Genomic DNA, 25,750 nt, shown 5'->3' with positions numbered 1-25,750 from the left:
AAGAACATCCAAAGAAACCATCAACCATGAGGTTTGGTTTTCTGTATTTGTAGAGCCAAATCCAGTATTGTTGTCTGTTTTATATATATATATATATATATATATATATATATATATATATATGTTCAAAAGAAATCATCAAGTTTTCTGTACTACTTTTCTTGTTTGGAAAAATATAAAACCCTATATATGTCGGCTAGTAGGGTTTTTAGAGTAGTGTATAACGATGTAGTTTTGTTCCCAAAAAAAAAAAAAAAAAAAAAAAAAAAAGCCAAATTACAATTTTCTCACTTATGGTTTGGCAAAAATTTAAATTGCATAATTGTGGTTTGAAATTCGACACTTTACCTACTTGAAATTTGATCAAAATTTAAGTTGTTTACGTATAGTTTGAAATCCCATGAAACAAATGTTCTACTAGATTCTTTTTTATCATTTTGTATATTTATGTTTTTTTTTTTTTTTTTTTCCAAGGAGAGAGATATAAAAGTGGAACAGAATTACATATTTAGCCCAATTTTTAACATAGATGGGTTACAAAACTCTAATTAAGCTAATCTCAAATGGGTAAAATGTCAAATTTCAAATCACAAGTAGATAACTTAAATTTCGGCCAAACCACAAGTAAATAAGTTGTGATTTCAAAAAAAAAAAAAAAAAAAAAGGAAAGAAGAGAGTTGTGGGCAATCGGCATTCCACTAGACCAAATGCCCATTTGTTTTTACTATTATGATTAAAATAATTTTTATAGAAAAAATATCATAATTTTCCTACAAAATATTTAGCCAAATCTTTCCACCGTCTTTTTCACTTCCCCTCCAAACTGCAAAGCCTTAATATAATAATAATGATGATGATAAAAATCTCGTAAAACCCTCTTTTATTTCTCATCACTATCTCTTTTTTTTTTCAAATTTTTTAAAATATAACATGTTTTGTTGTGGTTTTCTTTAAGTAACTACAGTAAACCAAACAAATAACTGCCTTAAAGATTATATTTATATATTTATAGCTTTTATATTTAGAAAGATTTTCACTTAAATTTAATCATATCTAAGTGGACTGAAATGCAACATTAATGTGGCTCAACAAAAGCGTAATAACAATAAATATTATACTTAGGATTTTATATATTACAAGTTTGAGATTTTTTTTTTAAAATAATAAATTTGTATTTAAATTAGGTGCTTTCGACCCAAACATGTCTTTTCCCATTATGTAAGTGCACAAAAATAGATACCAAAATGAACTAAAGTGATATGAATGAACTAAATTGGACCAAATGGAGATTGTGGGAGGGACAAATCTTTGACCCAAGAAGGAATTGTCCTCTTTGGAAATGGCGTTGAGCCTTAATTCTCAAGGTTTTGCTCAATCCCACATCGGGGAAAGACGCCTCCCACTCATGCCTTATAAACCTTTGGCTTAAGGATGAGTATACCACTACTACAGTTCATTCATAGGCCAAAGGCTTATAAGGTATGAGTAGGAGACGTCTCTCCTCGATGTGGGATTGAGCAAGACCTTGACAATTAAGGCTCAATGCCATTTCCAAAGAGGATAATTCCTTCTTGGGGTCAGAGATTCGTCCCTCCCACAGAGATAATAGGATTGAATAAGAACAAATGGACCAAATAGAACCAAAGTAAACATAATGGACTGAAAGGAACCAAATACCTAACAAAGTGGACCAATAGAATCAATTCATACTAAATAGGACAAAATGGATTGAATAGGACCAAAGTGGATCGAATGGCCCGAATAAGACTAAAGTATGTCAAAGTGGATAGAATGGACCGAATAGGATCAAATAGAACCAAAGTAGACATAATCAACTGAATAGGACCAATGTGGACGGAATTGGGCCAATTGGACTGGATGGACCGAATTAGACTGAAGAGGACAGAATAGGACTAATGTGGACCAATTAGAGCTAATGTGGACTAAATGGACTCGAATTAGACTGAAGTGGGCTGAATAAGACCAAATGGGAAGAATGGACTAAATAGGACTAAATTGGACCAAAGATGGTAGAATGGACCAGATAGAACCAATGTGGATCAAATAAGACTTTTGAATATTTATCATTTTTATTTCATTTTTAGGGCTCATATAAATATATATATAAATATATATATATATATATATATATACAAATAGGTAAAACTGAGAGAAAATCCAATTAGATTTTAAATTGGATTCCAATTGTTGTCTAATTTTGTGCCACGTGTCTTATTTAAGGTTTTTTATTTTTTATTTTCTAGGTGAGTTAATGAGATGCAAAAGTCGAATGGTCTAATATAAATAAATCATCAAAAATCATTAATAATAATAATAAAAAAAAGAGTAAACTCGTGTATATCCAAAAGAAATTAAAATAAAAAAAAAATAAAAGAGAGAGAGTATAATTTGAATCTATATATGTGTGTAATTGTAATTGTTTTTAATTGTACTATGCATATGCATGGATTATACACTAGTATTTCAAATTTCTAATGTCTATTTTAGTATTTTTCTTTATATTTTTTAAAATCAAAACTAAATATTTTAGGCCAAATATAATAAAATTTCATACTTTTCAACCAAAAAATGAAAAAAAAATTGAGCTAAACTTGAAAAGAAAACTTACAAAAAGAATCAATTTTAGGCCAAATTAGTCTAAAACGGACTAAAGGGGGACCAAAATTGATTGAGTGGACCGAATTGGACCAAAGTAGACCTAATTGGACCGAATATAAATTGTTTAATTTTTAGGGAGAACAAATTATCTTCAAAAAAAATTTAGAGAAAAATTATACATTATATTACAATACAAAATAATTATTTATTCTCACACATCACGTAGATATGCGACTAGTAATAATAATAATAATAATACAAAGTAGGCCTATCCATTTCTTTTGTTAGTTGAACAATTTCTATATATGATACCACCACTGTAAGCATTCTTGATTTTAGTTGCAACAAGTTCTGAATTTATGCTTTTACAATTTTGACTTTTATGTCAAGTCAGTAGCTTTTGATTTATAAAAATTTCAAATTCAGAAACTATATGCCCTTGGCCTAGCAATAGAAGATTATAATATTTTCTTAAAAGGAAAAAAAAAAAATTAATAGATTACTACTTGGAATTGGAATTTTCTTACTAAGCTCACCAACATAAAAGACCTTAATAATTATGCAAGCAGCTATAAAGTCAAGTGCTTCCATAAAACACAGAAGAATGTGCCTAAACAAAAACTTGAAAAAGAGCAAGAGAGAGATAATCTGAAAAGGGTAAGTCCTCATAGTGACCAGCTCTGATTTGGAGAGACTTGGAAAAATCTTGGTTGGATCCACACCCCTTTAAGTTGGTAGCTTATGGAATCTTCAGCAGCTTCAATCCTCTCATTAAGTACGAGCTTGTCAATACGATCATGAACTAGTGTCCCACAAGTAGAAATGGAAACATTCTCTGGCAACCCCAATTCATTCTTCATGTTCATATGTATAAAATGTCTCATCCTACGACCAATTGGTAGATCATTTATACCCGGAAATTTATCTTTTGGACGAGGAATTATAACAAAGAAATTCCAGCTTTTGTCAATTGAAAAGGTAACTAGATTCTCTGAATTGTCAAAGAAGTAAAATTCTTCATCATGATAAGTAGCACCTTTGATTGTCTTTATGGTGTCTCGCGGAAGATACCCTTTGTGATTAGTCCAAACCTTCGCCCCATGACAAAGCATATTCAACTCCAATGTGGTTTCACTACTACGATTAATAACAGCAACAAGACAGTCTTGAGAAGTAGGAGGTGATGAAAACGCAGCAACGTGGTCAGTGACTTGCGAGTGAGGGAACCTTGGAAGGTCTATTTTAGCATGAGAGAAGGGACAAAAGAAGAACATGGATCCTTCTTGGAACATAAGAAGCCATCCTTTGTTTGATGCAAGGCAAGTTGCTCCATTCAATTCTGGGATATTAATGGTGTACTTTTTACCCGAGTTGCTTAACAAAATGCATTCAGAATTCGAACCATACACCAGAAACCAAGGTTCATGATCTGGTAAGGACTCAATCTCAGCCGAAGCTGTGGTAGAAGCAGATTTCCAATCCTTGCAGACACCACGGAAACTGAGAAGCTCAATTAGGCCTAACCTATCTGCAATTGGTGATAACAGGTCAGAAGGAAGGTCAGACCATTTTCTCTCTGCCATTTGGCCATATGTAGTCCTGATAAGACCCGTTTCTATGGACATTCTATGCCTGCTAAACATGTTATAACTTATAAGAACATAGAAAAGGATTACTGGAGAACTAGCAAGAAAGGAACTGATAAAACATGAAGAATTTTACATTCATACAGGCATGCCCTGATCAATGTAGTAGAGTGTCCTAGAAGTAGTAAAGCTTCCTAATGCTTAAAAGGACACCAGTGGTGGAGCTACTCATATCATTGTGGTCATCATCATCATCACCATCATTAAAGAAAGAATAAAGAAAAAAGAATAGGGGCATTTAATGAAATCAGAAAAACAAAGCCCATTCAACATGATGAATTATTCATTATATGTTATATGGTCTTATAGAAAATGTAAATGAGGTCAAACAAATTCTAACGACAACCAAACAGGTCATCGTGTATAGTTCTTACCACAAAAGAAACTAACTAGCGTATTGAATAGCTCAATAACCAAACAATGCAATTCATCACCAAAGTGACTGTACTCAAAGAACGCAATTCATCACCAACAAGAATCAATAATCATAAAGCAAAAACTTCATGCGTGAGAGCATGAGGTTCAGTTATGTAGCACATTCCTTCAAATTCTCTTTATTTAGGCTTCCATTCAATGAAGTATGCATTTATATTTAAGTATTAGTTCACTAAATTATATTAACTATGATTGGTAATATTGTTTAGTAGAGAACGTGTCCAAAACAGGATTTAACCAAAGCCTAAGCATTGTTTACAGGATATATATATACTCTTCTCTTTCTAATCAATTAACCCAAAAAAAGAAAACCCTGTTTTCACAAAACATTAACATACCAAATATTGTCAAGAACAAAATTTTAAGAAGGGGGAATGAAGGATACTCAAGCATCAAAGCAACATATTACTAAAATTACAATCAGAATTGCCACTCTTTTTTTTCTTGATTGGTAAATTGCCACTCTTTTTTGTTTAGAAAAGAACTCAGAAATGTTGATGTCACGTATTGTATATGTATTCATGATTTTTGAGATGGGTGTGAAAATACAACTTTAAAATGTACGCTTGTTGATCATAATCATGGATCATCTATGCATGACATTTTATGGCAAACCTGCTACAATCGAGAGAAACAAAGACAAATCAACAAGAACACATGCATTATATTACCTTGGAGATTGGGGTGAAGAAACCCCCTCCTCAAGAGAGCAGAGATCTAGATTTACAGAGTGAGGATCAGCCATCACAATGTTAATCTGTGATAAGTGCAAAAATACTAAACCACATAGTATTGTTCTATGTGTTGAGAAAGTCCAAACCAGACTAACCAGTACGCGCACACACACAAGAATTTTAGTTTCACTAGTTCACTAACAGCTGTCAGATTTTCCAAAGATAAATACTAGGTAGTTTTCACAATCTTTAACACATCTAATAACGTACTAATCAGTTATTATTTTTATGATTGAAAACATCGTAGCTTTGAAATAGATTCCAAATGCAATCGGATGTGAGAGTGAGACCCACTGGTTGTGGATTTTAATGAACCTGAAATGACCACCTCATTACTTCATTAATGTATAAATAATAATAAGGAATGAAGTAACAACAAAAGAGGGCATTTGGTCTAGTGGTATGATTCTCGCTTTGGGTGCGAGAGGTCCCGAGTTCGATTCTCGGAATGCCCCCTATAAACTTTTTTTTTTTTTTTCAACTGTAACGGTGTCGTTTTGTTGGGACTTTTTATGAATAAAATATAGAATAATATCACAAAAAACAAATTTCCCTCCCAAACATTCTCAGCTTTCAGCCAAATTTTTTCCCACTGTCTTTTTTCAGTTCCCCTCCAAACCCCTGTTTAATTTCCACTATTTCTCATCACGTTTTGTTGTGGTTTTCTTTTACTTTTAGGCTAATCAAGAGTGACCCAGATGCAAAAGCACACTCTTTTTTGTTCTTCTATGATGGGTAAGGAAATTTAGCAGCAAAATAATGAATGTATGTATATATGTAGTTCATAAATTTTCCCAATGGCTGATGTTAGCGACTCTAGCAATACTCAGATTCTTGACTCAGCCTCAGCCCCCATCATCACCACCATCTGGTAAACTTTTTTTTTTTTTTTTTTCTCTTTCTCTATTGTTTTCTGAGCTCTTTGCTTTTGATCAAATGATTGAAAATGGGAAATTGTAAACTACCCATGTCTTAAAAAGTAGAATTTTTTTAATTATTTGGTATTAGATGTTGATAAATGATTTTTTTTTTTTTTTTAATAATAATAAAGTGATTTTTATGTGGTAAAGTAGACAAATATATGGTAATGTTAGTTTGTGTAATGAGATTTTTCTTTTGGGTACAAAAGTAGGAAATGAAGCTAATGATGTGACAGAAGTTGGGTATGCTATGGCTTATGAAGATACTGTTGTGCTTGATAGTCCATTAGCTGAAACCCAGTTGGAGAAACTTGTTTTTGATGATGAGGTTGTGGGTGATGGGATTGGGGGTGCAGTATGTGAGTATGAGGAATAGGTGGTGCTTGACAGTGAGGATGAGGGAGTGCAGGGAAGTAAAGTGGTTAATGTTGTTAATGGCATATTGGACGGTAAAGCCGGTAGAAGATTGAAAGGGAATGTGATGGACTTGTGGAAGGGGCAGCTCAGTTCGCCTTGAAAGCGAGTGGACATGGCATTGGCATCAAATGTCTCCAACCAGGAACAATTTGGAGCAGGTTAGTGTCCACTAGTTTTATCTGAAATAGTATTTTGTTAGTGGGTTTTGAATTTTATTTTCTTCGTGTTATTTATGACTATTGTTGAGTCTTCATGTTGTGTTATAACTTATAAATGAACTTACATTTACATTTATATGCATTTCTTTAATCCTTCTGTGAGAAAAAAAAAAAGGGCAATTTTGTGAAAACTATTATGTGGATTGTTTGAAGGGAATTAAGGATCTTCTATAAATTTTGAGAGCACTGGTAGGGGAAAAAATCTATCTCATCCACCTCCAAGTGATTACAACCTTGCTAGATTGAATTACATCAATTCTCAGGAACCTGGGGAGTCGGCTGAAGCCAATGCACTCAGGTTTGTGGATCACTTCTTGTCATCTAACAATGTTGGCATGTCTCCAAGTGTTGGCCATGGAAAGACTTTTAGGGAGAAATCACTTCCTGTATTCAGTGCAAAAGGAACTCAAAGTTTGGCAAAGAGAATTAAACTTGGAACCGCAATTGTAAAAACAGGAGCCCTTGAATGGACTGATAGTGATCAGCATGGAGGTGGTGAAATTGCTAGCAAAAGGATGGAGGCATCTATTGATTTTGGAGGTTGCAGGCAGAAATCAGTGACAAGTCATCAGGACACCAGGAATCTTCACATTAAACAAGGTGGCAGCTTAGTTAATGAGGGCAAAGAGAACAATGAGTTCCTAAATCTCAGTAAGGAAATGATGCATTCAACTTGTGCTGATTCAAGATCTGCCTTATTCAGCTCAAAAGAGATTAACAGGACATTACAAGTAATTGAAAATAACCCTGTTGAGGAATTAGAGGATCGGTTAGATGCTAGCTTAACAGGACAACAGTTGGAAGCTAGCAATATGGAAAGAGAAACATCTGACATGTTTGATATTGGTTTTAACACTCAAGTGGCTGTTGAAGCTATGGAAGCTCTAGCATATGGACAGTTATGGTAATGCTTATCAAAGTCCAGAAAACACCCTTGATCATTCTACAAGAGGTGTAAATGAGAATGAAGCTCATTTTGGACATCCGTCCTTCCAAGAGACTGCTTGTTTTGATTTAGGAGACAGCAAGAAAAACAAAGCGAAGAAAGCGTTCTGCTAGAAGATTTAGTAGGGGAAGTTCAGGTTCATTTCAGAAGCAGTCTGTAAATCAGGAGTTAGATCTTGAGTTGGTAATAACAACAAAATTGAGAACAGGCAAGTCCTCTGATCAGAGACAGTTAAACAATGGAAATTCTGGTGATGCAATTGAAAGTTTAGGCAGAAGATCTGTTAAGCCTAATAAGCAAATAAAGGCAGAGGGATCTTCAGAAAGGAACAAACTTAAAGATTTTAAGATTGATGTGTGTTCACCTCTGTCAGTTGAAAATGTCTCACTTGGCAAAGTACAGTCCCAAGGAAAGTGTATGAATTCATCTCTGATTGCCCACCATAACAGGCAATGGATGTCAGGGGGTAATGTGATAAAGACTAAGAATCAATTAGATAATCCAGGAGATGTTATAATTCAATACAGAAGAAAGAAGAGCCGTGTAGTTGCTGATCCAGTTGAAGTTTTGAGAGCCAACGAAGGAAATTCCAAACTGGACTTCAATTCATCTAGGGAAGCTAGAAACAGCAAATTGAATCACAAAGATCAATTTGTTCAAAGAAAGGCAGAGGCATCTTCGGAAGGTACCAAACTTAAAGAGTTTGAGATTGATGTGTGTTCTTCTGTGTCAGTTGAAAATATCTCACTTGCCAAGGGACAGTCCCAAGGGAAGTGTATGAATCTATGTCCTGTTGCCCAAAGAAACAGCCAAAGGATGTCAGAGGGTAAGTTGATGAGGACTAAGAATCTAGGAGAAAGGATAAATGATGGTGTTATAATTCAATACAGAAGAAAGAGGAGCCGTGTAGTAGTTGATCCAGTTGAAGTTTTGAGTGCTGATAGAGAATATTCCAAATTGGACTTCAGTTCATCTTGCGAAACTAGAAACAGCAAATTGAATCAAGATGATCAATCGATTCAAGAGGTCACCACCATAACCAATTCCTTAAGATCAAATTCATGGAGATATCCAAGAGGGAAAAGAACATATCGTAGTGTACGAAGACATTCAAGTGGACCTAATAACATGCATGCCTCATTCACAACAGTAGATGGAAATGACAGAAATCTTCATTGTATTGAAAGTCAAAAAAGTTCAGAGGGCATTGAAAAGTGAAGGGGAAAGCAAATTCACCAGTATATACTTGCCCACATCGGCATTCTACAGAAACTGATGAACCAGATTCTGCTGGTGCTATTTCAAACTGTGAATCAGATGCCATCAATACAAGAGTATTTCCTACAGGTTTGTGCAGAGCCAGGGCATCTATGCAATCTGGAAGTCTAAATGGGAAAGATTATATATCATCTACTGGTGGTGCAGGAAAGAACCATAAGTTGGAGGTGTTATCAAACAAGACTACTGAGCCATCTGGTTCAGAAAAAACTATTACATTTAGCTCCGCCAAGGGCATAAATATGGCAACATCCAATTGTATATATTATGATTATCACAGAAAACCACGCAACAAAAACCTACAAAAATCATCCTTTTTGAAAGAGCTTTTAATACTGGGTGTCCCTGAGTCAACACCTGAGATTACCTGGAAAGACTCAAGAAGACGAAGAGATATGGCATTTGTTCGAGTCTTGTTTAGCCAGCACTTGGACAACAATATCATCAAGCAACAGAAAAAGGTAGATCTTGGAAACTTTTCAATTAAAATGCTTTCGTATTTACTTGTTCATTTTATCAAATTTGGAGGTTTTGGTTCCCTTGAAGCAACTAACAAAAACAATGTCCATAACACTTGTACACCGCATGTGAAATTACCACAATTCATGTCTTAACTTATATTTATTTTCTTCTGGCAGATCCTGGGATGGCTGGGCATATCCGTTGCGTCATGTTGCAGGGATGCCACACATTTCATAGCTGACAAATTTGCATGTACAAGGAATATGTTGGAATCCATTGCTCTAGGAAAACCAGTGGTGACACATTTATGGCTAGAGAGCTGTGGACAAGCAAGCCGCTTCATTGATGAGAAAAATTACATTCTGAGGGATACCAAAAAGGGAAAGGAAATTGGCTTTAGCATGCCTGTCTCACTAACTCGTGCAAGCCAACATCCAATTCTAAAGGTAGGCATTTGTAAATTGGCTCTAACCAGATAGAGCTTTGGCCTGCTTGCAAATTGGTTATCTCTTGTCTTGTCAATTGAGCTGTTTTTACATGCTGATGTCTGTTGCCCTACATTATTTTTTTTTTTATTTTTTTTTATTTATAATCGTTACCTTACAATTGTCGCTTCTTCCCTGTAGGGTCACAGAGTCATCATTACCCCAAGTATAAAACCTGATAAAGAAATGGTTACAAGCTTGGTCAAAGCAGTTCATGGCCAGGTATGTAATATGTCAACATGTGTAAATCCAAAGCTAGCATCTATTAGTTCATTGTTGGTAGCAATGTAGTGCCTGTCCTAACGTAGTTAAATTATATTATGATCTGTTTTCTGTTTTTTCCCTGCATCTCACAGACGCAATGATTTTCTATATACTATTTACCTCTTTGATGTTTACTGAGTTTCTGATAAATTGCTCCTCAGCCAGTGGAGAGAAGTCAAGTATTTCCAGCAAAGGATGAAAAGATCCTAGATGATCTTTTGATTCTTTCTTGTGAAGAAGATCATGCAATCTGTAGGCCTTTCCTTCAGAAAGGTATACATCTATCATCCATCTTCTTTTTCTATAAAACAAATACGAGTTGTTGTAAATGACATATTGTACCACCTGTTCTTGCAGGAGCAGCAGTTTACAGTTCAGAGCCTTTACTGAATGGAATAGTTATTCAGAAATTGGAATACGAAAGGTTGGTATTGGTATGACAACTATATTGTAATATTGAAGTGTGCATATGCAAGCTGAGGTTTGAGTTTGAATCTGGCATTCACAGGCTCCAGAAATCTGGTTCACACCAACTCATCATTAGCTAGTATCCACCTTGAAAATGTTTTTAATGCTTTTAAAAGCTTTTCACTGAACAAATGATTAACCAGGCACTTTTTTAAGTCCAAGTGGCGCTTAGCTGGTAGTATGGGGTTACAGCAACTCAATTCATGGAGTAGCATAAAGTGCTAAAGGTCTCACCAAATTACTTCAGAAATTTGATCTGGTGAAGATGAGTACTCCACTTAAGTTAATGGTAGACAATAGATAACTTTGGAGACCAAATAATGTATTAACCAGGGCCCTTAATTGCCCTAGTAAGAAAATACCATGCGACTTTGATTTGATTAAACATGTATTACATGTATGGGATTTATGGGATTTATGCTATTCTCATCAGGCAAATGTAGTGAATATTTTCAGCCATTTGTTATTTTTCTAACTCTCCGTTTCATTTTGTTTATGACGGACATAAGCTGTTCACAAATCAAGAGGAATCTCTATAGCACATGATCAAGAAGCCACTTGCTATAACAGTAGCATTGCATTTTTGCAATCGAATTAATAATCTGAATCTTTGTAGCACATGATCAAAGAAAGATGATGACTTTTGTCTTTGTGTAAGCATGTATTTAGTTTTCCCTTATTGGTTTTTGCGTTTGTGGGTGCTAGAATTCCTTGCAGCCGAATCAGCTTTCTGCTGGAAAGGGAGGGGTTGGTCATTTTTGTTGTAAATTATATATCAGTAGTTCACCGGAGTTCTTTTGGTAATCATAGAAATTTTTTGCATATTTGTTTCATGTCAAAACTCATCAAATTTCTTTGGGAAAAAAGAGCACTAAATTGTTGTCTACTAATCAATGTAGTGTAGTGTAGTATAGCGTAAGCATTATGCCAGGATTTGGGGGTTTGTAATTGCTTTTTTAAGGACACCCTGCAATATACATGCCCCAAGAGTATTAAGCATATATTGATTTGTGTAACATTGTTGTTCAGGGCATTAGTGCCCCAACCTAGTTATATTGTAAATTTCTTTTTCCTTTGCCTTAATTTCTTGAAAAAAAAAACATTAAAGCAAGAAAAATATAATGCAAGCGTAGCATTGAAGATGCATTTTGGTCCACAACTCACACCTTCAAAACGATATACCCCATATATACACGTATATATGAGTATAGAAGCATCAATCAATTGCTAGTATTATGTCCGAGCAAATAACAAGCATTTAGTGTAAAGGAGGCAAGTGATCTCTTTCCAATATTTCGTATATTTTAAATGCGGCACATGGTAGAATACCAGTGCCAATCAATCCAAGGAGTGACAAACTAATAGGAAATAAAGCTGCAAAATTGGCGTAAGGATAACAAGCCACAGGACGAGCAAGGACCTTATTGGAGCCAAGTTATCTTCAAGCCCCAGTGCCATTCTAACAAAAAATGGTCCTTGAACACAATTTCTTTTTACTTAGTGAGAGGAGGGAAGGGAAAGGGGGTTGCAGGAAGCCGCAAACCGAGAACCCAAACAAAATTACAATACAGATTGGCCAAAAATTATGTCTTTTCCTTGCAACCAGCACTTGCTTGTGAATTGGTTTCTGAATACATATTTCAAGCAATAATTGCTGCTACAGCATAAGAGCATGTCAGAGTAGATAATAACTCTCTGCAAACAGTTCTTTTCAAGTAGCAACAACTAGATATGCATCTATGACATGATTCTTACAAAAATGAGAATGCACAACTATTCTTTATGTTCAGCATCAGGTGACAAGCTCTTAATGCACATTACACAGTGAGAACTGAAAATCATTGGACCAAATAATGGAAATCCCAACATAAGAGTTGAACCACAAGAATTTCTTGGCTTGCTTCATTTGCCTGTGACAAGAGCATTATCACTAATGTCACTATCATAAATTCAGGGTATGATACTTGGTGCATCAAAGAGATGTACTTATCAAAAAAAAAAAAAAAATTAAAGACATGGAGGATTTATGTAATTTTCTTCAATTATATTAAGGATATACAATAGAATCTATATTAGTTTTCAATAGTCACTAGAGTTGATAAAAGAAAATAACAATGTGGGGAATTTCATTTAAAACTGCCTTAGTCCCACCCATTGTAAGTTAGAAACAATATATATTTCAGTTTCTTAAGATATCAGGTATGGAATTAAACCAACCAGAAGATCAAGGCTAATGATTAGCCTCAGGAGCTTGAGTGTTGGCATTGAGACTATCATAGCCTCCACCTGTTGATGCCACTGGATTGGCTTGATACAATGGTGGTGTGACCATAGGTGGTGCACCGTTGGAAGAGGTGGGTGCTGCTGTGCTTCCAGGAACTGTTGTGGCTACACTACCAGGAGGCCTTGGAATAGGATTTAATTGAGCAGGTAAGGAAGGAGCACCAGGTGGAGCCATCATAGGTGCCATCGCCGGAGAAGGCATATAACCTGCCAAACCCAAGAGAATTATTTAACATAACATGTTGCTACATGCTTACGGACAAAGAACAGTTTGCATTGCATGTCTTGCACATGGATCAAACATTGTGTACCAAGATCACACATTAAATATAAACCTGGAAGAGAACTAGCATAAATTTATATTCCATGTGTCTGACAAAGGAGTTTAGGGTAGAACCATTGATTAATGAAACATAGTGATAATTATTTAATGTAGTAAACATGTAGACACAAATCATAATAATCTGCCAATGTTCTTGTCTATCCACCATTTGACTGCTAAATATTGGGAACCTTATTAAAGATGGATAGAATACAGCAGCAAAAAGTTGGGAAGGGGACATGACCAACAGATCCTGGCTGGATCTGGGCTGGGATAGTGGCACCCAGTCCTAACCAGTTTAAAAAGGTTTGCTCATGGGAGGGAGTAATAGCATCCCAATTCAGTGATTTGCTCACTAGTTCACGCAAATAACAAAAGAAAGAAAACAGATGTGCACAACAATATCAACTAGCAGTGCCAAAAGCAATACACCAAGTCAAAGAAAGATAGCAGGCACAGACGAAGCCAAACAATTCAAAATATGAAAATCTACATGCAAAATGTGCTAACATAAGGATAAATGCAAAATGTGTTTCAATTTACCTGGAGCACCAAGGGGTCTTGGCAAAACAGGAGGCCTAATCCCTGGGATTAATGGTGAACTTCCAGGTAACTGTGTGCTACCAGGCATCGGCATTACAGGTGTAGGTAGAACAGGAAGGCGGGGCCTCTGAACCATTAGATGTTGATTGTAAGCAGCACCAACCTGCTGGAATGCTGCAGTTTGCCCAAGATGTTCCTTAATCCTTTGGTCAATGAAGTTTTGGGTTTGTGCCTCCTCAAATTGCTGATAGTATGACCTAACATTTGCCTATATTTATTAAAATAATTAGCATATAAATATAGTTAGGGGAAATTACACTTTACCACCCTAAACTATGCACTAGATTACACTTTGCATCTTAAACTATCACATTTATCACGCTTTGCACCCCGGTGTTATTTTTGCTGTTATATTTAACAGAATCTTGCTGCATGTGACGAGCGCGTGCTTCTTACGTAGGTGAAACAAAGATAAAAGACTGAAACACCCTTCCTCAAAATCAATTAAAACAAAACCCAAAATTTTTATTATTTGTTTGGTTTCCCGCCGCTTCATCTGCACTCTCCCTCTCTCTAAAAGAACACAAAATCTCAGAGTTTCTCTCATATCTTCCTCGGCCATTGACAAAGTTTAAATCTTCTATTACAAGTTAGCAAAATCAAAATGCATTCAGTTTATGAGATTATTGTTCTAAAATTTTTTTTTTGATAAGTAATAAGATTATATTGATATAAAAAAGGAACACCCTAGTACACAGGGAGTGAACAAGGGATAAGAAATCAAATACAAAAATTGCAAGAGTCTAGGAAATCAATAAAAGAAGGGAATGATTGATTTTGCAAAGCAAACAACCAATCCCTTAAAGTTCTAAAAAAGAGTAGCTTGAGGTCTGGAATAGATCTCTCAACATCTACAAAACATCTACTATTTCTCATTCCAAAGACACCACATTAAGCAATGAGGAATGATGGACCAAATATAACCCTTTCAATGACGACCAAAATTTCAATTTCGCTTCCTAACTGCCTCTTTTAAATCGGTGATTTATTTTATGTGTGATGTTGCTTTGGGTTCGGATTGATATAGATATATATATATATATATATATATATGGTTTTGTGTTAAATTTCATATGATTGAGCATCTGTCTAAGCAGATTTGGGGAAGGTTTTGTGTTTGAACCTCACACTCTCTCACTCTCTCGCTTATCACTCTCTCGCTAGTTTTGTGTTACTGATGAGTACTGGAACTAGTAGTCAGGGATTTTGCTATTTGGTAGCTTTTTGAATTTTTTAATTATGGATGGGTGTGAGTGTGTGTGTGTGTGTGTTTTTACACTGTTATAGAATATTATTATGTGTTTGTATTGACTTAGGTGGTGTCTTCAATTGGTCCCCACACTGTATAGAATAATTTTTGTCCCACTCTTAATATTGAAAGCATGTTTTTGACTAGAATATTTTAATGCAGAAAAAAATACAGCCAAAACATGGAAGAAGGTGATTTAATATTTGAGATTCACCATGGGGGAAGGTTCAAGAATTTGAATGGGTTAATTTATGTTGGTGGTGACATATCAATTCATGGTGTGAGGGATATGATAGGGACTGTATGTCTTTTATTGAGGTTGAGAGTATTTTGAAGTCATGTGGATATAAAAGGGGGGATTTAGTTTATTACAAACAAGTTAGCATGAATTTGGATGAAGGGCTTGTGCAGATAAAAACAGATCCAGATGTGTTGAAGATGGTTGACTGTCATAAAAGTGTAGAAAGTGTGGTATTATACACTGTTAGTCAAGAGATTGACAGTGATTGCATACCATTTACTCATAACCTACCTGAAAGTGATATTATTGGTGGGAGCAAAAGGAAGGGAGAAGAGAAGTGTGTTGCTAATGCTGCTGGTTTTAATAGACCAAAATTGCAGATTAAGGGTGGGAAAAACAAGTCTACTAGTAGCAATAGGAAGGGGAAGGAGAAGGTGTGTGATGATGTTGTCCCCCTAGGGTATGATGCCGATGGTGACCTTGATGTGGATTAGCATGAAAATATAGCTGAAGGTGAATATAAAAAGCTTGAATGAGAGTGAAGAAGAGGAGTTTGATGTAGAAAACAGTGGAGCTTATAAAGATCGTTTTTGGGGTGAGGTACTAAGTGGTGATGAAGACATATTTGAGCCAATTGGGAAGGAAAACGACCCCAAGAAGGTATTGTATTTGACACATGGAGAGCAAACGGGTAAGGATTGTGGTTCTGATATTGGCAAAAGTGATGAGCTGATTTCTCCTAAGCCCACATCTGAAGAGGATAACTGTAACACCAACAAAAATCTTGAATTTAATGAAATTGATATGGCCTGTCCAGAACTTGTGAAAGGTTTGAAGTTTGGTGACGTTGCCACTTTTAGAGAAGCTGTCAGAGAGGCCAACTTGATTAAAGGCAAAGATTTACATTTTGTGAAGAACAATAAAGACAAGGTGATTGTGAGATGTAAAGCTGAAGGATGCAAATATACGGTTTATGGTTCTCAACTAACAGTTGAAATGACCTTCCAAATTAAGACATTGAACCCCACTCACACTTGCACTAGGGCATACAAAAATTCAGCATGTACATCAAGGTGGATTTCTAAGAGGTCTATGCAGAAGTTTAGATATGATTTAAACTGCCCTACCACTGGAATGAAGAAAGAGATCAAGAATAAGTTTCATGTTGATGTGGGTAGGATGCAGGTGTATAGAGCAAGGAAAAGTGCTGAAAAAGTAATTGATGGTGACGATAATGAACAATATAATAGAATTTGGGACTATTTTTTTTTTTTTGATAGATAATAAGAGTTTTATTGATGAAAAAGAACAATGTGTTTACGATTGTAAACACACTGCCCTTGAAACAAATACAGTCAAATCATAAGGAAAGACTAATAGAGTTACGGAAATCAGACAAGGCACTACAATGCGTAAGCCCCCAAATACGAGACCACTCAAACAAAGTCCTAACAAGCAAGGTCTTCAACTTATCTATAGAACTCTCAACGTCCTCAAAAGTTCGGGTATTGCGTTCCTTCCATACTAACCACATAAGGCAAGCTGGTACCAAATTCCAAACCTTTGAAGAGTAAGTTCCCAACCAATTCCTCCAAGCAAAAAGAAGAGAAACAATAGTGTCCGGCATCACCCACTGAACCCCAAACATACTAAGGACCTCACTCCACAAAGCAGATGCAAACTTACAATGGATCAAAAGGTGATCCACAGTCTCCTCATCACACCTACATAAACAACACCAGTTGACAAGGGGCAAGGTCTTCTTAACCAGATTATCAATAGTAAGAATCCCACCCCTAGCAGCAGTCCATAAAAAGAAAGAGACCCTTTTAGGTACCTTTACACACCAAATGCTCTGCCAAGGAAAAGAAACAGAAGGGGCTTTCAATAAAGCAATATAAAAGGATCGCACATCAAAAACACCATTACGATTCAATTGCCAGATCAAAATGTCCTCCCCCTCCCCACTAGGAATCTTGGCAGAAACATGCCCATAGAAAGAATAAAACCTCCTCAACTCCCCTTCATTAAAATTACGACGGAAACAGAAGTTCCAACTCCTACCTCCCCCGTCTGGTGCAAAGATTAACATGTCAGAAATCAGAGCTTCCTTAACCACAGCACATGCAAACAATTCCGGGTATAATTCCTTCAAAGGAGTAGGACCGCTCCAAGGGTCGTGCCAAAACCGAATACGATTGCCCTCTCCTGCTTCATACACCACATGACTAAAAAAATTGCCTGCACCTTTCCTGATATTCTTCCATAACCCACAACCATGAGTCCCTCTCACAAGTCTAGTGCACCAACCTCCATTATCCTCTCCATATTTGGTGGCTATTACCTGACGCCATAAATGAGTAACTTCCTTCCCAAATCGCCAAAGCCATTTCCCAAGTAGAGCTTGATTGAAAAGCCCAATCTTCCGAATCCCCAAACCCCCTATCTCCACCGGCCAAACAACCTTATCCCAAGCAACAAGCGGATATCTGAAAACATCATCAGAACTCCCCCACAGGGAATTCCTCTGAATCCTCTCCAATCTATTTGCTATGTGTTGCGGAATTGTAAACAGCGATAGATAATAAGTTGGGAGACTCGACAAAGTACTCTTCAATAAAGTAAGCCTACCTCCTTTTGACAAATACAACCTCTTCCAACCAGCAAGCTTTTTCTCCACCCTCTCTAAAATAGGATTCCAGATCGAAGCATCCTTAAAATGAGCCCCAAGAGGCATTCCCAAATAAGACATAGGCAGATGCCCAACCTTACAACATAGAATGCGAGCCAAAGCACCCAAATTTCCAACCTCACCAACTGGCACAACTTCACTCTTGCCAACATTTACTTTTAAGCCTGTAATAGCTTCAAAAAAGATCAACACCATCCTTATATATAATAATTGTTCCCTTGACGTGTCACAGAAAATAATAGTATCATCAGCAAACAATAGATGAGAGATATGCAAACCTCCTCTTGCATTGGGGCTTGCCTGAAACCCCCTAAGAAAGTCACCCTCTTCTGTCCTCCTCAATAACCTGCTCAACACTTCCATCACCAACAAGAACAAAAGAGGAGATAAAGGATCTCCTTGACGAAGACCACGAGAGCTACCAAAAAAGCCAGCCGGGGACCCATTAATAAGCACTGAGAAACGAACTGAAGTGATACAAGCCTTCATCCACCTCCCCCATTTCTCCCCAAAACCCATCCTCTCCATTATGTAAAACAAAGCATTCCAATTTACATGATCATAAGCCTTCTCTATATCCAACTTAATGATCACACCCGGAACACCACTCTTCAATCTACTATCCAAACATTCATTTGCTATAAGAACAGAATCCAGAATCTGTCTTCCCCCTACAAATGCATTCTGGGAGTTGGAAATAAGTTTGTCCAAAACTCTTCGAAGCCTAGACGCCAAAACTTTAGACAGAAGTTTGTACAAACTTCCCACAAGGCTAATGGGCCGAAAATCTTTAATATTGACAGCTTTAAACTTCTTAGGTATCAAACAAAGAAAAGTAGCATTCAAAGATTTTTCAAAGTTGCATTGGCTATGAAAGTCTGCAAAAAAAGCCATAACATCCTCTTCTATCACACCCCAACACTTTTGGAAGAAAGCTATGGTAAAGCCATCAGGACCAGGAGCCTTATCACCCTCGGCCTCCTGAAGAGCAGCAATGATCTCCTCCCTATCAAACTCCCTTTCAAGAGAAAGCCTATCAAACTCATTCAAGCTAGCAAAATCTAACCCATCAACAGTGGGTCTCCAATCCTCAGGTTCCTGATAAAGACTCTTATAAAACCCCACCACCTGATCCTGAATATCTGAGTCATCTTCATACATAATGCCATCAACCTCCACACCCCTCATGGTATTGGCTCGTCTATGTGAATTAGCAAGCCTGTGGAAAAACCTAGTGTTATTGTCCCCCTCCTTTAAGAACAAAGCCCTTGATTTTTGCCTCCAAGAAATCTCCTCCAAAGAAGCTAAAGATTCGATCTCCGCCTTAATCTCACTTTTTCTTGCTTTATCTGCCATAGTCAGCACTTGCATTCCTTCTCTCAAATCCAGATTCAACAGCTCAAACAACAAACATTTTTTTCTAAAATGCACATCCCCAAAAATATTTTTATTCCAATGCTTCAAGTCTTTTTTAAGAGCCTTGAATTTACAGGCGAGAACGTAACTAGGGGATCCCACAAAATGATAACTGTTCCACCAGCCCCTAACTCGATCCACAAAACCCTCCACTTTTAGCCACATATTCTCAAATTTAAAGGGACTTTTCCCCCTCACCAAGCCTCCTGCCTCCACCAGAATAGGACAATGATCGGAAACCACCCGAGGAAGAGGCCTTTGAATTACATCCAAGAAGTGTTCCTCCCAATCAGCTGAAACCAAAACTCTATCTATGCGAGACATAGCAGGGTTCGCTGAATCTCTAAACCACGTATACTCACCCCCAACCAAAGGAAGATCAACCAAAAAATTCCTCTCAATAAAGTCCGTAAAATTGAACATGGCTGGACTAAACGAATTACACCCAAGACGCTCTGCCGGGTATCTAATAATATTGAAATCACCTAAAACACACCACGCTGAACTCCACCTCACTCTCACACTATCAAGTTCTGCCCAAAAAGCATCCCTCAATTTGGGACTATTGTGAGACATTGAAGGCTACAAATGTGGGTACCACTACATTGATGTTGGTGGATAGGCCTACTCTTGATGTGGCAGGTACATTTCAAAGGTTATACATTTGTCTCCAAGCTACAAAGGAAAGGTTCAAGGCTGGATGTAGACCCTTAATTGGGCTAGATGGATGTTTCTTGAAGGGCGACCAAAAAGGCCAAATCTTAAGTGCTGTGGGAAGAGATGCCAATGATAACATGTACCCCATTGCTATGGCTATTGTAGAAACTGAGAGCAAGGACGGTCTTGGTTCCTTGATTGCTTATTGAAGGATCTTGGCCCAGTTGAACAACATGGATGGGCATTTATTTCAGATAGACAAAAGGTATGGGCAATTTTCATTATTTTCATTTATTAAATTTGACCTTTATATATTTTGTTATTTTTATTAAAGTATTTTTCTTTTGTATGTAGGGCTTGATCCAAAGCTTTGACGTGGTATGTCCTATGGCAGATCATAGGTCATGTGTGAGGCATTTGTATGCCAATTATAGAGATAAAGGCCACAAGGGGAAAGCACTTAAGGACAAGTTGTCGGCTGCAGCTACAGCATATACAGAGCATGAGTTTCTTTGAAAAAATGGGTGAGCTTAAGACATTGTGCCCAAAAACTTATGAGTATTTGGATAATGTAGATCCATCCATGTGGTCTAGGTCATATTTCACAGACTATTCAAAGAGTGACCTGCTTGTGAATAATCTGTCAGAGAGTTTCAACTCATACATTTTAGATGCTAGGGACAAGCTTATAGTAACCATGATTGAAAAGATTAGGAGAAAGCTGATGAGGAGGTTCCAATTGAAGAGGGAAGGGATGTCTAAATTGACAGTGAAAATATGTCCCAATGCCCCAAAATTCAAGGGAAGTTGGACAATGAAGGTTAGAAGACTTTTGATTGTGTGTCAAAGTGTGTTGGAATTGGTTTATTTGAGGTTGAGTGCAAACATCAAAGGTTTGTTGTGAACTTGAGTAAGAGGACATGTGGTTGTAGGAAGTGAGATCTTACTAGCATCCCATGTCAACATGCCATATCTGCCATACTATTTGATGGAAGTGTACCTAAAGATTATGTGCATCCTTATTACACAATTGAGACATACATGAAGGCATATGAACCAATAATTTACCCTGTGGCTAGCATGGAACAGTGGAGAAGGACATCAATAGATCCTTTGGAACCACCCAAGGATAAGATACAACGTGGTAGACCCAAGATAAAGAGAAAGAGGCATCCTTCAGAACCCAAAAACCCATATAAGCTAAGCAAGGCTGGTACAATCATCAAGTGCTTTGAGCGTAAGAAGGTGGGACATAATAGCAGAACATGTCCATCCAAAAAAGACAAGGTTAGTTTTGTGTGCTCTATGTTATGTTTGCCATCATTAATTCTTGATATTTATATATTTTTTTGTGTTATAATGTAGGGTACAGTGTCTACCAATGCTAAGAAGACACCTACAACAAACAAGAAGCGAGCAGCTGGAGGTGCAAGGGCTACTGCTGCAAGTGCTGTAGATTCAAGGGCTAAAGGTGTAAAGACTATTGCTGTTAAGTGCTGTAAATTCAAGGGCTGGAGGTTCAAAGGCTGTTGTTGCAAGTTCCACCAATGTAAGAACTTCAACGGCACCATTAACAATATATGGTGGTGGTGCTAATAGTGAGTGTGTGGTGGTGCCAACTTTGGAAAAAGCCATTCAAAGGATGCAGGCTTAGAAGAAGAAAAACCTTGGGTTTGAGAAAATATAATTAGTTTGTGCTGGGTTGTGCAAGCTTTTTGTATTAGGCATTAACAACATGTAATCCTTACATTTGGTTTTTTTTTTCTTTTTTTTCATTGTCAATTTGTGAACAATGATTTTTACTAGGCATTAACAATTTTATGTTCTACATAATCCATACATTTGGATTTTTTTTTTGTGTCATTGTCATCTGTGAACAATGAGTAAAGCTATTAATGTCAAAGCACTTTATTTTGTGTCATCATCATGTGGAACTCATATAATGTAGCATCATGGTGGTTTAGTACCAGGTACCCTGTGAGTTCAAAAATATTTTGCTTTCTAGCAATGATTTGCAAGGTATTTTTACACTTGTTAAGGCCATGTTATTGTATCATACAATTTAGCAATTTGTGACAAGTGGTAAATTCTCAGATATTTGATTTGCAATTTGTGGAATTCAAAGCATTTCTGTGATGTGATCCGTATGTGATATGTCTTCTCTTAGCTGGTCAAGTAAATGTCTAAAACCATGTTAAAGAATGCCATGGATAGGTAAAACTTAGCTGATAGAGGACTTATGGGGACATAATGCCATAACAATCTCTTAACCTTTTTATTTTAATTTAATTAAAATAGCAATAGTTGTATTAAAGTACTAGACTACTAGTTCTTGTTGTACTAATGTTTGAAGAAGTCAGAGCCCTCCTCTGGCCAGACATAAAACTCATTTACTCTACCAGCCCAGTCTGCCAACTGAGTTGCCACTCTATTACATTTTATTTTTTATTATTATGTTTTTTTATATTATTTATTTGGTGATGGTGGCCCTGGTGGGGGAGAATTATGGTAAAGCAATCATGGGTATTGAAATTGTGTTTCTCATTTCATTTCCACTTTAAAAAGAAGAATCTGATGAATTCATCAGAAATAATCATCAAAATTGATCTAAGGAGAGAACGATAAAAAGAAAAAAAAAATCAGTCAAGAATTACATCCGTGAATTTAGAACTTTGTGTTTCTCAAAATTACATACATGCATTTTGATTTTGCTAACCTGTAATAGAAAATTTGAATTTCGTCAATGGCCAAGGAAGATACGAGAGAAACTCTGAGATTTTTTTTTTTTTTTTTAATATATTTAGAAACAGTGCCAATGAAGCTGCGTGGAATCTGGGGAAGAGAATGGCCCCACGTGAGATAGAGGGAGATGTGGAAAAATTTGGGTTTTGTTTCAATTAATTTTGAGGAAGGGTGTTTCAGTCTTTTAACTTTATTCTACCTAAGCAAAAAGCATGTGCTTGTCACATGCAACAAGATTCTGTTAAATATAATAGTAAAAATAACACCGGGGTGCAAAGTGTGATAAGTATGATAGTTTAGAGTGCAAAATATGCAGTCAGATAGTTTAGGATGCAAAATGGATATTTTAAGGTGGTAAAGTGTAATTTTCCCGTATAATTAAGAGAGAGAGAGAGAAAGAGAGAGAGAGAGAGATGTGAAGTACCTTATGTTTGTAACCTGCATTGTGCTGCTTTCTCACAGATGGCTGAGATAGAAAGACGATATCATCAGCAATATAAAAACATTCATTATGTCAATTTCTAGGAGCTGTAACTATGATATACAGGAGAAGGCGCATGAACAATTTCAAACTTCAAAGGACATATATACGGTAAACCATGCAGATTTTCAGAGTTACTTTTTATGAATAACATAAAATTTTATTAAACAAACACACAAATCCAAGGACACAGAGAATACATAAGAGAAACACCAAAAACATAAAAATAAAAAATAAACAAGGCAATGAACAACAGTGAAGTGTTCTTCAACCCTTTAAAAACTTCGTACCCATTGCACAAGCTCCTCTTTCTGCGGGATCTTGAACTGAGAGAGGTGGTTAGTAAGCAGTCATACCAACAACTTTTAAGGAACTAATTCCCGGACTTGAACCCTCAATGTATTGTTTGAATGGAGGACACTTGCCATCACACCAAGGTCCAGAGTCAGACTCTAAGCAATATTGTATCCTTGATATTTAAAAATCCCAAAATACTATTTACAACCTCTTAAGTTTGAGGTTGTTTCTAAATCGGCCCCTTGACTATGAAAACTTTTAATTTACACTCTGGAGTAATACAATAATGTCAATGTGCCCTTTCCGTCAACATCCATTAGAATCTTGCAATTAACCCACACAAAAAACGACATCATTTTCAGGAAGGTTAATGGCGAAAATGTGCCGGACCATAACAGTAGGAGCATATTGACATCATTATAATATTCGAGGGTGAGAATTGCAAGCTTTGAGACACTGACTTAAAAGCTACCACAAGCTTAAAGAGTGTGTAAAGTGCATTTTTAGCATTTTGAAAATCATAAGAACCCAGAAGATCCCCACAATACAAGACTCACCAAATTGAGCTCCCACGTAAATAATAATAGGAATAACAGTTCAACTTCAACCTAAGACCTCAATCAAGTTCACAAAGATAAACCCATCAGCTTCTAGTAAAAGACATCATGTGCAAGAAAAACCACACTTTCACTAACAAATAATACCAAACATATGAGAAGCCATCGCATTTGAATGATTTGGTTCAATATTGACATAAATCCTTAAACTGACATACATATAATCCAAATGCACCAAAAAATTTAAGAGAGAGAGACTTACAGAATCGTGAGTCAAGTAGGTGTCACAGTAATCGCAGTAGTAGCGAGGCATGGCTGTGCTGAATTGAAACCCTAAGGTTCAGAGAGAGAGAGAAGAGCAAAAACCCTTGAGCGAGAGAGTAGAATCTTCGATGAGTCAAATCAGAGAGAGCTCTCGGTCCGACTCAAATCTCGAAGCCCAAATGCATTTAAACGGCACCGTTTACGGAAAAACTACCTGTCGTTTTGACCAAAAGCGCAGCTGCTTAGATTGTCTGGAAGCACAATTTAAAAATTGTTTTCTACGTTTGGCTCCAGGGGAAAATATTTTACGAAAAAAAAAATTTCAAATGTTTGTTTTGGATTGTAGGAAAAACACCGGAAAAGTATTTTAGTGTTTGGTTGGGCATGTAAAAGCATTTTTCCGGAAAACAGTTTCCTACGTTTGGGCCCCCAAAGTAAAACAGTTTCCTGAAATTGCCAAAAAATGAAACCCAATCAAACCCAACATATTAGAAAATGAAGCTCCACAAATATATAAATATATATATATATATATGAATATATAAATTTCGTCAAAGTTGGGCTTTGAGTGGTGGGTTTGAGAAATGGGTTTGCGGAATGGGTTCGTCGAAGTGGTGGGTTTGAGGAATGAGTTCGTCGGAGTGGGTTTGAGGAATGGGTTTTCGGAAAACACAAAAAATGGGTGTGGTGGGATGCAATCAAATCGAGTTGAGTTTGAACAAGAAAAAATGGAGGGGGCGACTAAGCTGGAGGGGACTTCCGACGAGGCTCAAACCGGTTTAGGCATTGCTCGACAAAGATTGAGGGGACTTCCGACGAGGCTGGGTTTGAACAGATGGGTTTGAGCAAGCAAATAAAGGAAGGAAGAGGAACAGAGCACTCATTGTCGCGTGGAAGGGACGAGGACAGTGATCTGACCGGCGAGGATGTGCTTCAGGTGGAGTGTGCTTGAGCTCTGTCTCGGTCTCTCTCTTCGGGTGTGGTGTCCGGAAAATGGTTGAAGGTAAAACGAGTGCAAAAACGATTTTACGCTTTAGTGGGTTATTTTACAGTC

The 25,750-nt window shown here is 36.7% G+C and overlaps 5 protein-coding genes and 1 non-coding gene across 7 annotated transcripts; 4 read left to right on the top strand and 2 right to left on the bottom strand.

Annotated features, from left to right (window-relative positions):
- Nucleotides 1-3,118: 3,118 nt before the first annotated feature.
- Nucleotides 3,119-5,551, bottom strand: LOC115971203 (F-box protein At3g56470-like). Of its 2 annotated transcripts, none has more exons than XM_031090966.1 (2): nucleotides 5,372-5,551; nucleotides 3,119-4,254 (listed from the first exon to the last, which is right to left on the bottom strand). In XM_031090966.1, exons 1-2 carry the CDS (start codon nucleotides 5,443-5,445, stop codon nucleotides 3,285-3,287), a joined length of 1,044 nt encoding a protein of 347 aa, XP_030946826.1. In that variant the 5' UTR covers nucleotides 5,446-5,551; the 3' UTR covers nucleotides 3,119-3,284. The 2 variants fall into 2 exon arrangements, with proteins under 2 accessions (XP_030946826.1, XP_030946827.1); XM_031090967.1 differs by having other exon boundaries at nucleotides 3,119-4,251.
- Nucleotides 5,552-5,817: 266 nt separating this feature from the next.
- TRNAP-UGG lies at nucleotides 5,818-5,889 on the top strand. The gene has a single exon. It is a non-coding gene; the product is annotated as a tRNA-Pro (tRNA).
- A 342-nt stretch (nucleotides 5,890-6,231) lies between these two features.
- Nucleotides 6,232-7,921, top strand: LOC115970424. The gene is made up of 4 exons (XM_031090062.1): nucleotides 6,232-6,305; nucleotides 6,529-6,709; nucleotides 6,817-6,929; nucleotides 7,231-7,921. Exons 1-4 carry the CDS (start codon nucleotides 6,232-6,234, stop codon nucleotides 7,895-7,897), a joined length of 1,035 nt encoding a protein of 344 aa, XP_030945922.1. The 3' UTR covers nucleotides 7,898-7,921.
- LOC115970423 lies at nucleotides 7,897-11,841 on the top strand. Its single transcript, XM_031090061.1, has 8 exons — nucleotides 7,897-7,941; nucleotides 8,008-9,121; nucleotides 9,205-9,674; nucleotides 9,852-10,121; nucleotides 10,302-10,382; nucleotides 10,586-10,697; nucleotides 10,782-10,848; nucleotides 11,402-11,841. Exons 1-8 carry the CDS (start codon nucleotides 7,897-7,899, stop codon nucleotides 11,436-11,438), a joined length of 2,196 nt encoding a protein of 731 aa, XP_030945921.1. The 3' UTR covers nucleotides 11,439-11,841.
- A 597-nt stretch (nucleotides 11,842-12,438) lies between these two features.
- On the bottom strand, nucleotides 12,439-24,867 carry LOC115971201 (U1 small nuclear ribonucleoprotein C). Its single transcript, XM_031090963.1, has 5 exons — nucleotides 24,695-24,867; nucleotides 23,522-23,563; nucleotides 14,041-14,308; nucleotides 13,110-13,382; nucleotides 12,439-12,802 (listed from the first exon to the last, which is right to left on the bottom strand). Exons 1-4 carry the CDS (start codon nucleotides 24,743-24,745, stop codon nucleotides 13,123-13,125), a joined length of 621 nt encoding a protein of 206 aa, XP_030946823.1. The 5' UTR covers nucleotides 24,746-24,867; the 3' UTR covers nucleotides 12,439-12,802; nucleotides 13,110-13,122.
- LOC115971202 lies at nucleotides 18,501-22,649 on the top strand. The gene is made up of 2 exons (XM_031090964.1): nucleotides 18,501-21,642; nucleotides 21,721-22,649. The coding sequence occupies exons 1-2, from the start codon at nucleotides 21,397-21,399 to the stop codon at nucleotides 21,949-21,951; spliced, it is 477 nt and encodes a 158-aa protein (XP_030946824.1). The 5' UTR covers nucleotides 18,501-21,396; the 3' UTR covers nucleotides 21,952-22,649.
- Nucleotides 24,868-25,750: the final 883 nt, after the last annotated feature.

This window comes from Quercus lobata, chromosome 12 (assembly GCF_001633185.2).
Source record: "Quercus lobata isolate SW786 chromosome 12, ValleyOak3.0 Primary Assembly, whole genome shotgun sequence".
NCBI lineage: Eukaryota > Viridiplantae > Streptophyta > Magnoliopsida > Fagales > Fagaceae > Quercus > Quercus lobata.
This window is presented reverse-complemented; position numbering and strand designations above follow the sequence as displayed.

Excerpts from the sequence above, each read along its gene's own strand:
- LOC115971203 (XM_031090966.1), bottom strand. The coding sequence starts at position 5,445 with ATGGCTGATCCTCACTCTGTAAATCTAGATCTCTGCTCTCTTGAGGAG. Across the intron at positions 4,255-5,371 it reads TCTTCACCCCAATCTCCAAG|CAGGCATAGAATGTCCATAG; the intron begins GTAATATAATGC and ends TAACATGTTTAG.
- LOC115970424 (XM_031090062.1), top strand. The coding sequence starts at position 6,232 with ATGGCTGATGTTAGCGACTCTAGCAATACTCAGATTCTTGACTCAGCC. Across the intron at positions 6,710-6,816 it reads GTGATGGGATTGGGGGTGCA|AAGATTGAAAGGGAATGTGA; the intron begins GTATGTGAGTAT and ends TAAAGCCGGTAG. Across the intron at positions 6,930-7,230 it reads CCAGGAACAATTTGGAGCAG|ATTGAATTACATCAATTCTC; the intron begins GTTAGTGTCCAC and ends CAACCTTGCTAG.
- LOC115970423 (XM_031090061.1), top strand. The coding sequence starts at position 7,897 with ATGCTTATCAAAGTCCAGAAAACACCCTTGATCATTCTACAAGAG. Across the intron at positions 10,698-10,781 it reads TAGGCCTTTCCTTCAGAAAG|GAGCAGCAGTTTACAGTTCA; the intron begins GTATACATCTAT and ends CTGTTCTTGCAG. Across the intron at positions 10,849-11,401 it reads CAGAAATTGGAATACGAAAG|CTGTTCACAAATCAAGAGGA; the intron begins GTTGGTATTGGT and ends GACGGACATAAG.
- LOC115971202 (XM_031090964.1), top strand. The coding sequence starts at position 21,397 with ATGAAGGCATATGAACCAATAATTTACCCTGTGGCTAGCATGGAACAG. Across the intron at positions 21,643-21,720 it reads GTCCATCCAAAAAAGACAAG|GGTACAGTGTCTACCAATGC; the intron begins GTTAGTTTTGTG and ends GTTATAATGTAG.
- LOC115971201 (XM_031090963.1), bottom strand. The coding sequence starts at position 24,745 with ATGCCTCGCTACTACTGCGATTACTGTGACACCTACTTGACTCACGAT. Across the intron at positions 23,564-24,694 it reads CCTACTTGACTCACGATTCT|CCATCTGTGAGAAAGCAGCA; the intron begins GTAAGTCTCTCT and ends TTTCTATCTCAG. Across the intron at positions 14,309-23,521 it reads ATGCAGGTTACAAACATAAG|GCAAATGTTAGGTCATACTA; the intron begins GTACTTCACATC and ends TAATAAATATAG.